At 33.3% G+C, this 16,265-nt stretch overlaps 1 protein-coding gene across 11 annotated transcripts in view; it reads right to left on the bottom strand.

Annotated features, from left to right (window-relative positions):
• The window catches only part of Diaph2 (diaphanous related formin 2), an 867,887-nt gene that overhangs the window by 459,968 nt on the left and 391,654 nt on the right, over positions 1–16,265 (bottom strand). For all 11 annotated transcript variants that reach the window (XM_046427818.2, XM_046427819.2, XM_046427820.2 and 8 more), the window contains one exon: positions 15,327–15,421. In XM_046427818.2, the coding sequence (XP_046283774.1) occupies positions 15,327–15,421 (95 nt within the window). The remainder of the gene's footprint in view (positions 1–15,326; positions 15,422–16,265) is intronic.

Raw genomic sequence — 16,265 nt, 5'->3', positions numbered from 1 at the left:
ACAATTAAAAAAATAACATGACATTGGTATAGGTATAGACAAATGGGCCAATGGATCCAAATTAAAAACTTCAGAAACGGAGTCATGAATACCTGGATACTGTTAATATTAGAAAAATTAGGGGAAATATGATTATTTCACAAAAAATGGTCATTCATACATTATAAATTGAAATTGGATATGCTTCTCACAGCATACACAAAAATATATTACAGATGGATTAATGACCTAAAGAAAAAAGACAATTTCTTTAAAACATTTAGAAGACAATTTAAGAGCAATACCTTTCTGGCTATGCCTAAGAAAGGAATTTCTTAAATCAGATATGAAAACACAAACAGAAAAAGCTGATGAATTAGTGGGCTGAGGCTGTATCTAAGTGTTAGAATGCTTGCCTGGCATATGTGAGACACTGGGTTCGATTCTTAGCACCACATATAAATAAATAAAATAAAGGTTCATCAACAACTAAAACAACAACAACAAAAAAAAACTTTTAAAAAGCTGATGAATTAGACTACATTAAAATTAGCATATTATCTTTGCAGGAAAGATACTATAAATAAATTAAAAAGATGGGAAATACTTCTAATACATAATCAATAACTTACTATTATGCATACATCAATAACATTTGCAAATCAACATGAAAAGATAAGCAATATGAGAAAAAAATTTAAAAAAAAATCAAAGCAAGCATTTACAGAAGAGAAAATACACATGGCTCACAAGTGGCCCCAAAATGTCCTCAACTGTGCTCAAACTGAGTAGTAACCAAGAAAACACTTATTGAACACACAAATGAAATTCTTCTTTCAGATATAATGCAGACTGGCAAAAATATAAAATTCTAGAGTATCAAGTGTCTCCAAGGATGTATATCATTGGTTTTTATCACAATCTTCAGATAAAAAATAGCTTGGGAAGCTTAAAAAAATGGTGCCTGGATCCCATTCCAAGAAATGGTGATTTAATTGATCTGGGGGGTGATCAAGGCAACTATATTTTCCTCAAGTTCCATAAATAATACTAGCATACAGCCAGATTTGATAATTACTAATTTAGAGTGATGAGAATTCTAATGTAGTAACAACAGGATAAATTGTACAGCAATTTCAGAAAATAATTTGACATTATTCAGTAATGCCAAAGATATATAGTACTCTACAGCAATTCTGAGACACTAGATCCTGTTTCAATTTGTGTCTCACAGAGTCAAAGGAACGGATAAATACAGGCTTCTGGGCCCTACCCCCAAAATTTGAATCAGTATGTCTGGGTTTGGGTGGAGATTTTATATTTCTAACATGTTCCCAGGTGATGCTGAGGCTGCTGGTCTAGCTATCACACTTTGAGAACCACTGATAGAGAGGAGTTTGTCAGCATTTCTACCAAGATCATGCATACAGACTTCATGGCAACATTATTTATACTAGCAGTATTACTTATAATAATGATAACAATAACAACAATAGCAATAAAACTCAAACTTCAGAACAATTTGCATGTTCACTAATGTATCCTATAACAAGTGGCCCAAATTATTATTATTATTATTATTATTATTATTATTATTATTTATTTTTTTATATTTGTCTTTTATCCAAAGGCAAATAAATCAAAGAATATATATAAACATAATGGAAAACTATATAACAACCACTAACAGGTTTCACACATCAAAATGGTAGGAAAAAACTCAAAAATATGAAAAAAAATTAGTTTTGAATACATATGCAGTATTATTCCATTTATAGAAAGTTTTAAACATGGAAAAATGTAAATATATATGCAAATACATATATATGTAAATACATGCATGTATAAGAAAATTATAAAGAAAAGAATAAAGATGAGGAGCAGAAGATTCAGAATAGTGGATTCTTCTTCGGACAGAGTATAAACAATGGGCTTCACAGGTTTTGATATAGATGTTTAGATTTTATTAATGCTATGCAATGAATTACAGGCATATAGCTTAAAGTTATAGAAGTGTCCCAAATGACCCTGTAGTAAAACTTAGTTGAACTTTCTATTCTCAAAAATATTCTAACACTTTAGGAAAGTCCACATTGTTTCCTTAAAATTTTATAGTTTGGGCCTTAGCTTTCTATTCATCTGATCCAACTCAATATAATTTTCTGTTGACAAGGCAGTCCGGAACATTTTTTTGTTGTCTATCATCTAGATAATGACCCTTCACATTTGCAAGGTATATCCTCGCTCCTCAGTTTCCTTTACCTATGAAGATTAAATTATAATCCCCAAGACTTAAACTCACTTAAATTTAAGCCAGCATTTTTTTTTTTTTGGGAGGAAAAATAATTACGGGCTGAGGTTGTGGCTCAGTGGTAGAGCATTTGTCTAGCATGTATGAGGCACTGGGTTCGATTCTCAGTACTACATATAAATAAATGAATAAAATAAAGGTCTATTAACAAGTTAAATATATTTAAAAAATAATAATTATTGTTTTTTGTGAACCCTTTCTAAATATCTCATATATTTTCACAAGGAGAATTGTCAACTGAGTTTTAAAATAGTGAGGTAAGACACATCGGATGATCTTGAACAAGTCTTAGTCCTAGGAATTCATTTGTAACATGAACTGAGGGGAGCTAGTCAAACAGAAATTGAAAAAAAAATTCTACAATAAATTACAAACCTAGTTTTGCTTGAAATATTTCCCTCTAAAAGCAGTGTTCAAATTATCTATGAAAATAACCCATAAAAGTGTATTTGGCCTGGGGCACTGAGTTTCTAACAGATATAATACCAATAACAGTCTTCACCTTAATCCTCAAAAATTGATTGTTTGCCCAACTGGAAATATGTGTTCATGTTTATTTATAAACATTCACCAAGCTCACTGTACCAACACTACCATCAAATGCAAAGGAACAGGGATTATATGCAGAAAGGATTTGGAATATATATGCCGATGCTGAATTCCACAAAAGAAATGATTATTAATTAACAAAGAAAAGTCAGTGTACCAATATAGGGTGACCAAATATATTTCTTTTTCCATGATTGATTTTATTTGGTTAAGAAAGTTAATCATAGGGCTGGGGCTGTAGCTCAGTGGCAGAGCACTTGCTTAGCATGTGTGAAGCACATAAAAATAAAGGAATTCTGTCCATCTACAATTACAAAAAAAAAAAACTAAAAAAAAAACAATAAAGTTAATCATTTTGTGAAATCCCGGTTTTATTTTATATATAGTCCCACTCCAACTAGTCACTCCTATGGGATGGCTCAATCAGTCATCAACTAGTCATTCATCCTCTGAAAGCCTATCCTCTTGATTACACCTGACCTGTTGGGCCTTCTGAGGAGACCTGAGCATAAGTCCATATGTTCAGTATCTAAAGAAATGCCTGGTAAACATCCACATATTGACCTTTAAGTACATACAACCCTTACCTAGACCTGTCACTTTTCCTATGCAAAGAGGAAGTATACATTCACATTATATGCATCTGTTTGGTACCTGTTCCTCACAGGATTTCAAATGTTCTGCATGGATTTAGGGCAGTCAATAACATAATGATGCTCATCATCAACAGAAAATCTCTTCATCTCAAAGTAGCCATGATTTTGTTTTTAGAATGATATACAATATATAACTTATAAAAATTGAACCTCATCGCCATTCTCATTGGATCTAATATGCTAAACATATTATTCACAGTAACTTAGATAAATAGAGACCACAGATATTCCGTTGGCTAAATCACATCAAGAAGCTGAGTCTCACGGAGTGGGGATAATGACATAGGAGACTCAAGAAAGGAAGGCCTTTATTTGGGAAAAGTTTGAAACAAGAATATGAATTTGAGGATACTCTTTCAAGTGATAACTGAATGTTCAAGTAGACAGTTAATATTATCTTAGATAAATGGTTAGAAAACATGAGGAGTTAGGGCTAAATATATATCAAAGAGACTCACCAATACTTGCATTTGTTTAGCATTTTATAGCTTGCAAAGGTTTTAACATATGCATTTACTTAATTTTCCTAATAACCCAATTTGTAAGACTATATTTTGACTCCATCTATGCTAAAACGTTTAAGACTAAAAGAATAAAATTTGACATGACCAAAGTCATATAGGGAATAAGTGAATGAAACACAATTTTTTGACCACTACACTGAAAATGGTATTTTAAGTATAAACCAATGAAGAATAGAAAATCCAAGGAGACAATATGGCAATTAGTCTTAGTACTCAAGGTGGAGAAGCAAACATATTATATGCTTTTCCTGAGAAATAATTAATTTCTCAACTTTACAGAGCTACATATACTGAAGAAAAATTATAAAGTGAAAACCCAAATATTTACTCTTAATTTTTGCACAAAACTGAAAGATTGTATTACAATGAATAATTCTGTCATCTTGAATCCTTCAAATGGGACAAAATAAACAATGGACTTATTAAGTAGTTGAACTACACTTTCATTTTATTAAAATGTTATTATTAATATAGATAGGATCCAGTGCATCTTACATGGCATTAAGTAAAATTAAATCTTTATTTCTTGGTACCTCCTGTGTGTGTGTGTGTGTGTGTGTGTGTGTGTGTGTATCACATACTTCACAACACAAACAATAATGTCAATGAATTCATGTCTTCTAATGTAAAAGACTATTTTTTTTTTCTGCTGTACTGGGGCATTCAACACAGGGAGCCTCATACATGCTAAGAAAATACTCTACAACTGAGTTACATCTCCAGTCCTGGAAGAAGACATTTTGGGGGGTGTATAGTGCTGGGGATTGAACCCTGGACCTTGTAAGCACAAGGCAAGCATACAGTTGAGCTGTATCCCCAGTCTACTGGAAGAAGAAATTTTAAAGGATAATTTAATTCCTACTCCAGTTTCCAATGATAGACACTGCATGAGCTGATTAACTGCATTTTGTGGCTACTTTATTAAAATACATATTTTTTAGTTGTAGTAGGACACAATACATTTATTTGTTTGTTTTTATGTGTTGCTGAGGCTCAACCCAGTGCCTCACATGTGCTAGGCCAGCACTCTATCACTGAGCCACAACCCCAGCCCTGTGGCTACATTTTACTCCTTTCCTACAGTTAGTTCAACTCACTCACCCACCTGCATACCACAGAAGTAAAAACATTGGTTAGTCAACCAAACAAAGGGGTTTAGAAAAAAAACAATCAACTGCGAATTGAGCTGCGATCCAAGACTCGCTGTGTGATATTATTTGAATGACTTAAATGACATGTTTAAAAATAAATACATTTTAAAATATTATTTTTAGTTGTAGATGGACACAATACCTTTATTTTATTTTTATGTGGTACTGAGGATCGAACCAGTGCCTTCCACATGTGAGGAGAGCCCGCCACCACTGAGCTACAGCCCCAGCCCAATAAATTCTTTTTAAAAATAGCATAAAGTAAAGAGTTCAACAAAATTAAGCTATAAATATAAAACAAAAAACACCTACTATGTGATGAAGGGAAATGAGCCAATTCACAAGTAATATGGTTATCTGTATTCACAGCTGAAAAATAACATGGCCTGTAATTTAAAGCAATGTCGACAAGAGGTATTTGAAGCTGCATGAGAATGCATTCTGTCAGAATCAGAATTAAACATAAGAACTTTATATTTCTGGGAAATTGATGTTTTAAATGCATGATATGGCTTCTTGTTTTATTTTGGCCCATACTAATCAAATGTTCAAAACTTCTGTCAATGAAATTTGTAATGAATATAGAAAATAGAAGCAGATGACCAAAAGATTATTAAATTCTAAAACCTTACTATCTTTCATATTTAAAAGCAATTTTAGGACAATGGTTTACAACTGGAAACATTGTTTGCCCCCCAGGGGATATCTTTCAAAGTCCATTGGCATTTTGGGTTGTCACAATTGGTGATGAGGATTGCTACTGGTATCTAGAGGGTAATGCCCAAGGAAGTTGCTAAATGTCTTAGAATTAACAAGACATCACTCTGCAAAAAACGAAAAAGGGGTGGGGGCTAAAATATCATACTGCCTGTGTTCAAAAAATGTGCCTTAAGTGTAAGATTTTAACACCCACCAAACTTGTTTTCAATATATTGATTATGCAATATTAGACATACAAAAATATATACCATAAGACAGTGAATACTGAGCTTAAAAAATGGAGTTAAGGGGGGAGGATGGAGGATGGGAAAGGCAGCGGAGCACAACAGACACTAGTATGGCAATATGTAAATCAATGGATGTGTAACTGATGTGATTCTGCAATCTGTGTATGGGGTGAAGGTGGGAGTTCATAACCCACTTGAATCAAAGTGTGGAATATGATATGTCAAGAAATTTGTAATGTTTTGAACAACCCACAATAAAAAATTAAAAAAAAAATGGAGTTAATCTTTCTTGGGTATTCCTTCCTGTCTCTATAAAATACATTTAAAGAGATTAATTAAGGTAATATTATGGTTAATCTATATTACATTATGATAAACTATACAATACCATGATAATTATCCTATATTACATTAAATTATAGTGCAAACATGTTTCTTTAGTAGTTTCAATGACTACATACATTTCTACTTTACATTGAAATATAGAATTATAATAAAAACTTGCAAAGCACATATAGTATGTAATGATTCATTCCTTGAGTATTAAAAGGTTTTGATTACTTCCTTAATACATAATATAAAGTGGGTTTATACATATAATTAATTATGAAGTGTTACAATTCATTAAATTTATGACTACCTGATAATCGTTGGATTTGAGGCAAATTTATACACTATAAAAATGAACTTTGGCTGAGCCAATGAACTACTTTATACTTTAATAAAATGGTGTCAGAATGGTAAAAAATGAATATGAATCCAGTAAGAAAACAAAGTATTATTGTCCTCCACCTTGTTCCATGAATTCTATTGAGGCTACTGGAGAGTGCACTCTGCCCCTAGGTTCTCTTGGATTGAGAGATTACCGCTTTTCATTTAGAAGTAGCCTTGAAGCCTCAAATTAGAGTAATGGTTATGGCATAACATTAATACCCATTTCCCAGTTCATGGTTATGAAAGTACATCTAAAAAAACCAACAATAAACAAACAAACAACAACAACAAAAAACCCTACAGTGTCCAAATTCTACAATTGCAAAGGAACTGCTGCTGTAGGCTGATCATGATCTCAGTCCAATAAACCCAATAGATCTACAGTATGAAAGAAACAGAATTTTAATGAAGCTTAACTATGGCTTAAAGTGTATAAGACAACAAAAATATGATCTTTGAGGCCACATGTGGCTTGACTATTAATAAGAAATACACACACACATTTATAGGCTCAATTTTTTGCACCTTAAGAATATTTCTTACAAATTAGTATGATTTAAAAAAAGAATTACTAAAAATTACAATTTATTTTCTTTATAAACAATAAAACAACCAGTGTTGGTGAAAAATGAAATACTGGTATTAATCAACAATGGACATGAGAAAATGAAAATAAGGAGCTAAAACATTTGTTTGGAATAGGTGTGATTTTAAAAATAGACTGAAAGTAGTAAATTAGGGTCAAACAGGACTTCAGTCAAGAAAGATATTTCTTGTATTTTAAAAAATTATTCAACTAACCAATTAAAACAAAAAGACGGAAAAAGAATGACAGTTCATGGATAAAAGTAATACCAGTATTTTCAAATTGTAATAGCCTGCCAAAAATAATTATTCACTCCACTATGACGAGAAATAAGAAAGAAATGTTTTATGATTGTTACTGTCATCGCTAACATTTCATTTTCCCTAAAGAATTATGAAAATGTACATGGTGAATACCAGTTGTTATTTAAGAGAAAAATGTTTCAAATTCTACAATACTAATGCTATTATAGTCCTAATTGATATACTTGTAGTCTTCTAAAGACATCAACCCTTATAAAGCACACAAACACATGCAGACTCACAAGCCTGCATAAAATACAGATGGTCGATAGCCACGTAAATAGATCAATGATTACAAAGATGGATTGAGGAGACAAAAACGAGCTCTACTATTACACATGCATGAACTTCCTGACTATAAGAATAATTATTCTCTAGAACTGGTTAATTGAGGGAAGTGACGAATCTTTTTTTGCCAGCAGAATCAATAGATACCCATCTATCTTTGATGACTTAGGTGTGGCATTGCTTGGAGTCCAGGCGATGGATTACATGACCTTTGCTTCCCTCTAATCATTCTGTCACGATTAAAGAATAAGTTATATAGATCATATAAACTGTTTGGAGATGTAAAATCACATTTGGGAAACATAATCATGTGGCAAACTGTAGATTCTGCATATCATATACAACATGGTCCTGGATATTGTCTGGGTTTTTAAAAAGTAATATAACCAGGATATATGGAAATCATGGGGGGGGGGTTAGCTGAAATATTCCCATGCATGCACTGCAGAGGAATACTTACGGAAATATTTGAGTAGTTTCTAGGCATTAAGGAGGTATCTTGGACCTGGATTTAATCCAGGGTCTTACTGAAGATAATTTATCTTTTCACTAAAGATAGAATGTATTTAAAATAAAAGGAAGGGAGAGGGAAGGTAGAGGGTGACATAGAGAAAATGAACCAAGTGGACAGAGAGCAGCTAATCAGACATCAGACAGTACCCTGTCCAGCAGGAATGCACTTTTCCCTTAAACATGAGGGAGATGGATACCAAAAAACCATGAATACACAGAACATTTGCTTTAAAAATATGGGTGTCCAATACATTGTGTGGATTGTTTTAAGAAAGAACTACAGGGGTTGTACAGTCCATTTCAAAATCCTTGGCGGTGGGAAAGGACTTTGAAGTTTTCTCCAGGAAAAATGATAAATGTGTAAAGAGATAGATATGTTATGTCAGATTTAAACTTTATAGAATATTATGGTTTGTATGTGAGGTGTTCCCGAAAAGCTCATGTGTGAAAAAATATGAGAGTGTTCAGAGGGGAAATGATTAAGTTGTGAGAGCCTTAAACCAATCAGTGAAATAATCCTTGATGTGATTAACTAAGTGTTAACTGGAGGCAGGTGAGATATGGCTGGAAGAGGTGGGGAATTGGGGATGTGGCTTTGGAGTATATATTTGTACCTGGTAGTAGAGTCTATTTCCTGATCATCATGTAAACCGCTTTGCTCTACCATGATGTTCTGCCTCACTTTGACCCATAAGAAATAGAGCTGGCTTTCTATGGACCAAGTCATCTGAAACTATCGAGTCCCCAAATAAACTTTTCTTCCCATAAATTGCTCTGGTCAGATCTTTTAGTCAAAGCAGTGAAAAAATAATAATTTTAAATAAGCTTTTGAAAAAAAGATATTTCTTCCCTGGATCTCATTTTCTTACTTACTTTACCTAAAAACTCAAGCCCTCTATTGACTTATGACACATCATAGCATCCTGGTCTGCAATGATCTGAAATCTCTTAACACCACCCCTTCCATCAAAGCATGTGGTCTCCAGAAATACAGTTTTTAATCTTCCATTTGCCACCTTTTTCCTCTAGTAGCCTCAAGAATTTCACTAGCCCTTATACTCCAACAATCACTTCTTTGCAAATGACTCCAATACTCTATTCTCAGTCCTGACCTCTATTATGACTTACACTACATGTTCAAATGTAATGTTATCTGTACAATTTCTCTCCTCTGCCCTGGATTTCTATCCTACCTTTTTTGCCTCTTTTTGTTGTCAATGGTAAAAAGATTCTATCACCAAGATTTTTCAATGACTTTTTTTTTTACTTCTTGTTTAGTTACCTTTCCTTTTTCTATGCCCCTGATATGTCAGAAATTTATTATAACTAAACTTTAAATTGTGATAATTTAACTAGTCTCTTTATATCAAGCCAATTAGTATATGCTGTAGCTACATTAACTTTCCAAAACATACAACTTGACCCTGTACAAACTCAACACCTTGGCATTCAAGGTATCTACCAGGGACCACAATGTCTGAGTGTTACAGAAACCAAAAATGAGTCAAAGTGAGTAGGCTATAGGGAACATTGAGAACTGTGGCAATCTGGAGAATGTGGGACATTAAAATTCTATTATTTAACCACTATAAGGGCCAAATAAAACATATTTGGAGAGAGTGGGTGAACGACTTAGGGTCACTACTTTGTGATCTCTATGGCTCCACATCATGAACTGAACCAATCTAAGACTTTTTTTATATGTTCTTTCTCTTTTCCACCCTATATGACTATTGAACTATATCAGACTTTATATTTTTCAAGCTCTTGTATAACATTTCTTTTTCCTAATTCCTAACTGAACCTACTAGTGCTTCAAAGTCCAGTTCAAGAGCATTTCTTCCAGGAAGACCACCTTAGCTATAGCCCATTCTCACAGTTCCCCTCCATAAGCCACTGTACCTGTTTCTGGCATGTTTTTGTGTGTCATGGACTTATTTCACTTTGGGATCTCTTCTCAGAATAAAATAAAGTACATAGAATTATAACAGAAATTGCTTATATTGAAACAGTTATCACCGTATTTATAAAAGTAAGTAGTGATATAATAACATATGTGCATGATTAAAGCATTAAAAAGATCTAGTGGCAGCTCTAATAAGTACTTTAATTCTTAAGTGGTAATGAGTGTAAACAATGTTTCAAGATATCTGCCATCACTGGAATATAATATGAAAATATTTATTATTTCTATTAGTGTCAAAGTTAGAAGTACTGCTAATACTACTTTGGTTTGTTACCTACATTCTTAATTAAATGAAATACTAAATATTAATTAGAAGCAAAAAAATAAAGATGCAATATTTTTCACATCCAAGTTCTGAATCTTCTGAATCCTCTCCATGGGTCCCCAATTCTGTAATAACAATATACTAGTTTCTCTGTGGATCATGTTTTATTTTACACATGCCTTGTGAATATGAGCATAAAGTTCCTGCCGAAACAATATTTCCTGAGCATTTAAGAATCATTTATTTGGGGCTGTGATTGTGGCTCAGTAGTAGAGTGCTCACCTAGCATGTGCATGGCACTTGGTTCAATCCTCAGCACCATGTAAAAATAAATAAATAAAATACAGGTATTAAAAAAATCATTTGCATGCACTAATTGTCTCTAATAGAACATATATTTTCCCTTTAACACTTGAATCACTTTTTTGAAACTGGTAGATTAATTTCTTTGTCAATGTTATATATGTAAGTGTGTCTACAAGTATTTCTTTTTCCACTGATACCACACGTAATAACTATCTTGAATTTTTCTCTAAACAGATCAAATGAAATTACACTGAAGCAGATTTTCAAAGCTGGAAAAATGATGCAAAGGATCACCTAAATTTAGTACACATTTTTTGGAATTTATTCATAATTGCACATATTAAAATCTCCTCAACAACCCCAGGATATGGTGTACTTTTAAAAGTTTCTATGTATTACTGCAAATAGTTTAGGACATTTCAATTTCTTCTACAGATAAATTCAGTTTATCACTGAAGTTTAGGCATTTTGAACTAAAGGAGAAATTAGTTTTTTTATTAATAACCATAACATTTTACCTTGATCTTGTTGATTAAATAAAATAGTTTTTTAATTATTTTTAAGACATTTATCCTACAAAATAACTAAAATCTATTAGTTGCCTAGCAAGGAAGTGACTATTGACCCACACTTGCAGAGAAAATACTGGAGTTAATTCAAGTCTCTGGGAAATGATGTATCTTTAATTGATTTTTGTTGTTTTTGTTGTCATGAGGAGACAACCATGCTACATGAGCAACAAACTATGATTATGCATGGATGGAGTTTAGCACTGTAATCAAACAGAACTTACAACAAAGTTAATCTGATGATACATATTTAATGCTACATATTATCGATGTGCTACATGATAATTAGACATAAATGGTAAACAGCTCATATGAATGGCAAATTAATGTTACTTCTGCATCACTGAAGCAAACATTTGTGAGATGGGAGGGAGAGAGAGACGCTGGTGATTCTAGTCTGTTTTCTTGCATGAAGGAAGCACTCTTCATTGGGGACTGGAAAATCATAGAATTGTTTCAACCTAGGAGCATCTTCCTTATCAGAAGATACTCAGATGTTTGGTTCACCTAGATAATAGCAATGTTTACCTTAATAACTCAAGTGAGTTACACAATGTTTGTCTCTTACCCAAGTAGCCAAATTCTGATTATGCATACTATCTTACATTTTAAAATGTTTGCTTCTTGTAAGCAGAAGAAAAAACTGAGTTCTGATTAAGTGGAGTAAGGAATGAGAAAAAAAATTGAGACTATGTGGCACTGACAAGAAATAGAAGGCTCTTAAAACTAAATTCTAGTAAACAGAAATCACATGTTACAGTTTGAATCTAAAATGTCCCCCACCTGGCTCAAGTGTTAAAGGCATGGTCCCCATTCAGCCATGTTCACAGGTAGGGCTCTTGGGCAGTGAATGGATCATGAGATCTCTGACCTCATCCATTCATGGATTCATAGCTAATGATATTATTGGGAGGTGGTACAAAATTTAGGAGGTAGGACGTAGTTGGAGGAAGGAGGTCATATGGGTGTGCCCTAGAAGGGTATTTCTTTTCCCAGCTCCTTCTCCTTCTCTCTGCTTCCTGGCTACCATTAGATATGCAGTTTTTCTCTGCCATGCCTTTACACCATGATGTTCTGCCTTACCTCTGGCCCACAGTAATGGAGCCAGTGGATGATGGAACGAAACCTCTGAAATTATAACCTGAAATCTTTTTTAAAATTTTTAAGGTATTCATGTCAGGTATTTTGTCTCAGCAATGAGAAGCTGATGGATACAGCATGAAATAAATAAAAGGCATAAAATTGGTGTAGCAAAGAAGGAAATGGGTAAAATGTAAGAATGTGAAGGAGAAGAAAATATTAAAGTTTAGAAAAGTGAATGGAAGTATAGTAAATAGGAAGAGTTGAGACAGGTCCAAGTCAACCCATGCACAGCAAATAAGAAATATATGGAAGTACAAAGTAATCTGGCAGGAGCTACACTTGGTTCTCCTTCACTCACCTTCTTAGAGTACAATTCAAATTTTAGCATAATAATGTGATTTTAAAGCAATAGTTTTGACTGCAGAGTAGACACGATTAAACTAGCAAATTCAAGAATTTACATGTAATTTACTGCTATCTCCAAACTATAAGGAATCCATTTCTCCCAACTGGACCAGGCTTATCCAATTTAAAGAGAAGTGTGTGTGTGTGTGTGTGTGTGTGTGTATAATAAAGTGAAATAGTAAACAAAAATCCTGGGTAATATATACATTTTAAAAGCTTGTTGTTGTATGTAAGGGACATTCATAAGTGAGAACCTCTGTTCCTGTCTTACATTCCCTAAAGAGTTGAAAATGTGACTTAATAATAAAGATTTATTTAAATGTCCTTGGCAAATAAATACCATGGCAACATTCTCCATATTTATACTTTTGGCATTTACCAAGGTACGTAAAAAAAATGGTATACTATTTTAGTGAATAAAATAATGACTATGTCAGTTAATTCTTCAAAATATAGTTCTATTTTAGTATAATTCGATTATACAGGGAAGATTAGAAAGCTTCAATTATTGAGTAGGAGTCAAAAGTTTATTTGCCTTATTATATTTTATAGCTAAATCCTCAAATTGAAGAAAAGAGGAAAAATTAAATTACATTTAAGCCAAATGCCTTGCTCATTCTGATTATTGTGCAAACAATCCTGGAACTAAGAGATGTAGGACTCAGATAATCAGCTACCCATTTCAACTCAGAGAACGATGAACTTGCTTGTTTCCCCAGGGTGGGAACGGTGTGTGTTGGGGAGGGGCATGTCTGTGTGGTGTATTTATCTATATTGTTTCAACAAAGTTATTTCTTATGAAAATGTATCCCTTATAGATGTAGGTGTATTGTAATAATAAGGAGCTTAAATATACTCATTCGCCCTCATTCCTATAGAAAATAATGTCTAAATTTAAAACAACAGCTGGTGGGCAATGTTGGACATCTGTATTCCCAGCAGCTCGGAAAGCTGAGGAAGGAGGATCACAGGTTCAAAGCCAGTCTCAGTAACACCCTAAGCAGCTTAGTGAGAACATTAGTGAGTCTCAAAATAAAGAAAAAGGGGTAGGGATGTGGCTCAGTGGTTAACCACCCCTAGTACCGATAGATAGATAGATAGATAGATAGATAGATAGATAGATAGATAGATAGATAAAAACACCTGAGGTAAACCATTATGCAGGCCCACACACCCAAATAGAGGAATTTCCATATAGACATGGCTTGCTCAAACTATTACCAGTTCTCTGAGATTTAGAGGGAGTGAGAGGGGGTTATGGCTAAATTGTTTAAGTTATGTAGCATAAACTACTTGATATCCTCTTGAAATAAAAACAAACTGTATGGCTCAAAAACAAAAGACAACAACAACAAACAACAATGCCCCGGGGTTGGGGGGAACATGTGTCTATGCCCTTGCACAAATATTTGAAGCACTTATTCCCAGAAACCAAACTAGAAAGGCCCAGATACGTCAAGAATTCTAATAATATGTTATATTTCCATACTATTTTATACTACAAAGCACTTTAGTTGGTTTAATTCTTAAAAGGGCCTTATATTTTCAGATAAGGAAACAGATTTAGAAAGCTTTAACTTATCCAGAATAATATAATGACTTTCATGTCAAGATAGACCTTGTTTTGAATCCCTTGTCTACTACTCTGAATTAAGGAGCATTATGAAACTCAACAATTTCTCTAAGCCTCAGTTGCCTGTTTTGTAAAAGAAGGATAGCTGCTGCTCTCACAGAATTACTTGAGGATTCAATGAGATAATAAACACATAGAGCAATTGACATGATCCCCAAAATATGTAAGTTCCCAGCCCAATAAAAAGGTAACTCTACCACTTATCCATTGATTTTTGAGCAAGCTATTTAACCTCTTGACTTTTTAGATTTTCATCCATAATATGCTAATAATAACTACTTAATGGGGCCAATGTAATGATAAAACACATGTAATTTCATGTACAATGAATGACAGAGAATGATATGCCTACATACACATATGCTTATATTTAAAATGATGTGTAGCTAATAAATAGCAGAGAGATTTAAAACCTAGGTCTTAAAGGGTAGGGTATAATTCCTCTTACTAATCAGTACAGGTATATACTTCTGATACTATTATTAAAACAGAAAATTATTCTGTTTCAACTCAATTGAGAAGATGGAAATCCAGAAATATCTGTGAAAATAAATTTTAAAAGAAATATATTCAACTTACCTGAATTAAGGCCTCACTTAGCATGTCTTCATTAACCTCTAGAATGCTGTTTTTAATATCTTCATATGGCATGCGATATGATCCCAGGAAGATAGCTAAAATAAAAGTTGAATTTATTACCATTAGGACAGCAATAAATGTAAAAGCCATAGGGTTTATATGCTTTCCATTTTATAGATTCAAAATATTAAAACTTCTGTCATTCATACCAATTTACAGAATTATGAACAATCAAAAGTTGTTTCCATTTGATAGATAAGTTTCTATCCATCTAGGCAAAATGGTCTATTAACTTAGGCTCTAATGTTTATAGATCATGAATATTTACATACAAAATACAACTACTAACAGCATTTTGTTTTTGTTTTTTTCTTTTTTGCAGGGGTTGGTATAAGGGATTAAACTCAGGGGCTCTCGACCACTGAGCCATATCCCCACACCTATTTTCTATTTCATTTAGAGACAGGGTCTCCACTGAGTTGCTTTAGTGCCTCACTGTTGCTGAGGCTGGCTTTGAACTCACAATCCTCCTGCCTCAGCCTCCCAAGCTACTAGCATCACAGGCATGCACCACCATGCAGGGCTAAACAACACTCTTGACTGTATGTCTTAGGCAGGTTAAGTTGAGCTGATAAAATGATCCATAAAAACACAGTACTTTTCAGGAATGACAGTAAATTATCCATTTAAAAAAATCAAATCAATATTATGGTATTCCCCACAACAGTTTTTTTTAAATTTACATTCAATAAACCACAGTCTGAAAATAATACAAGCAACGTTCCAGATATAAACAATTTGTAAATCTTAACGTATGTGCTGTTCTGAGAAGCCCAATGACATTTTACAGTGTCACTTCTGCCTCACTGGTGGTATAAATTATCCATTTCTCCAGTGTATCCAAAAGTATATGCTACCTGCCCCTTCATCATTTAATAG

The sequence above is a fragment of the Marmota monax genome, unplaced genomic scaffold (genome assembly GCF_021218885.2).
Source record: "Marmota monax isolate L192 unplaced genomic scaffold, Marmota_monax_Labrador192_F-V1.1 WCK01_AAM20220418_F8-fsc00067, whole genome shotgun sequence".
NCBI classification, from domain to species: domain Eukaryota; kingdom Metazoa; phylum Chordata; class Mammalia; order Rodentia; family Sciuridae; genus Marmota; species Marmota monax.
Note: the sequence above shows the minus strand (reverse complement) of the source record. Positions and strands in the feature narration are given on the sequence as shown.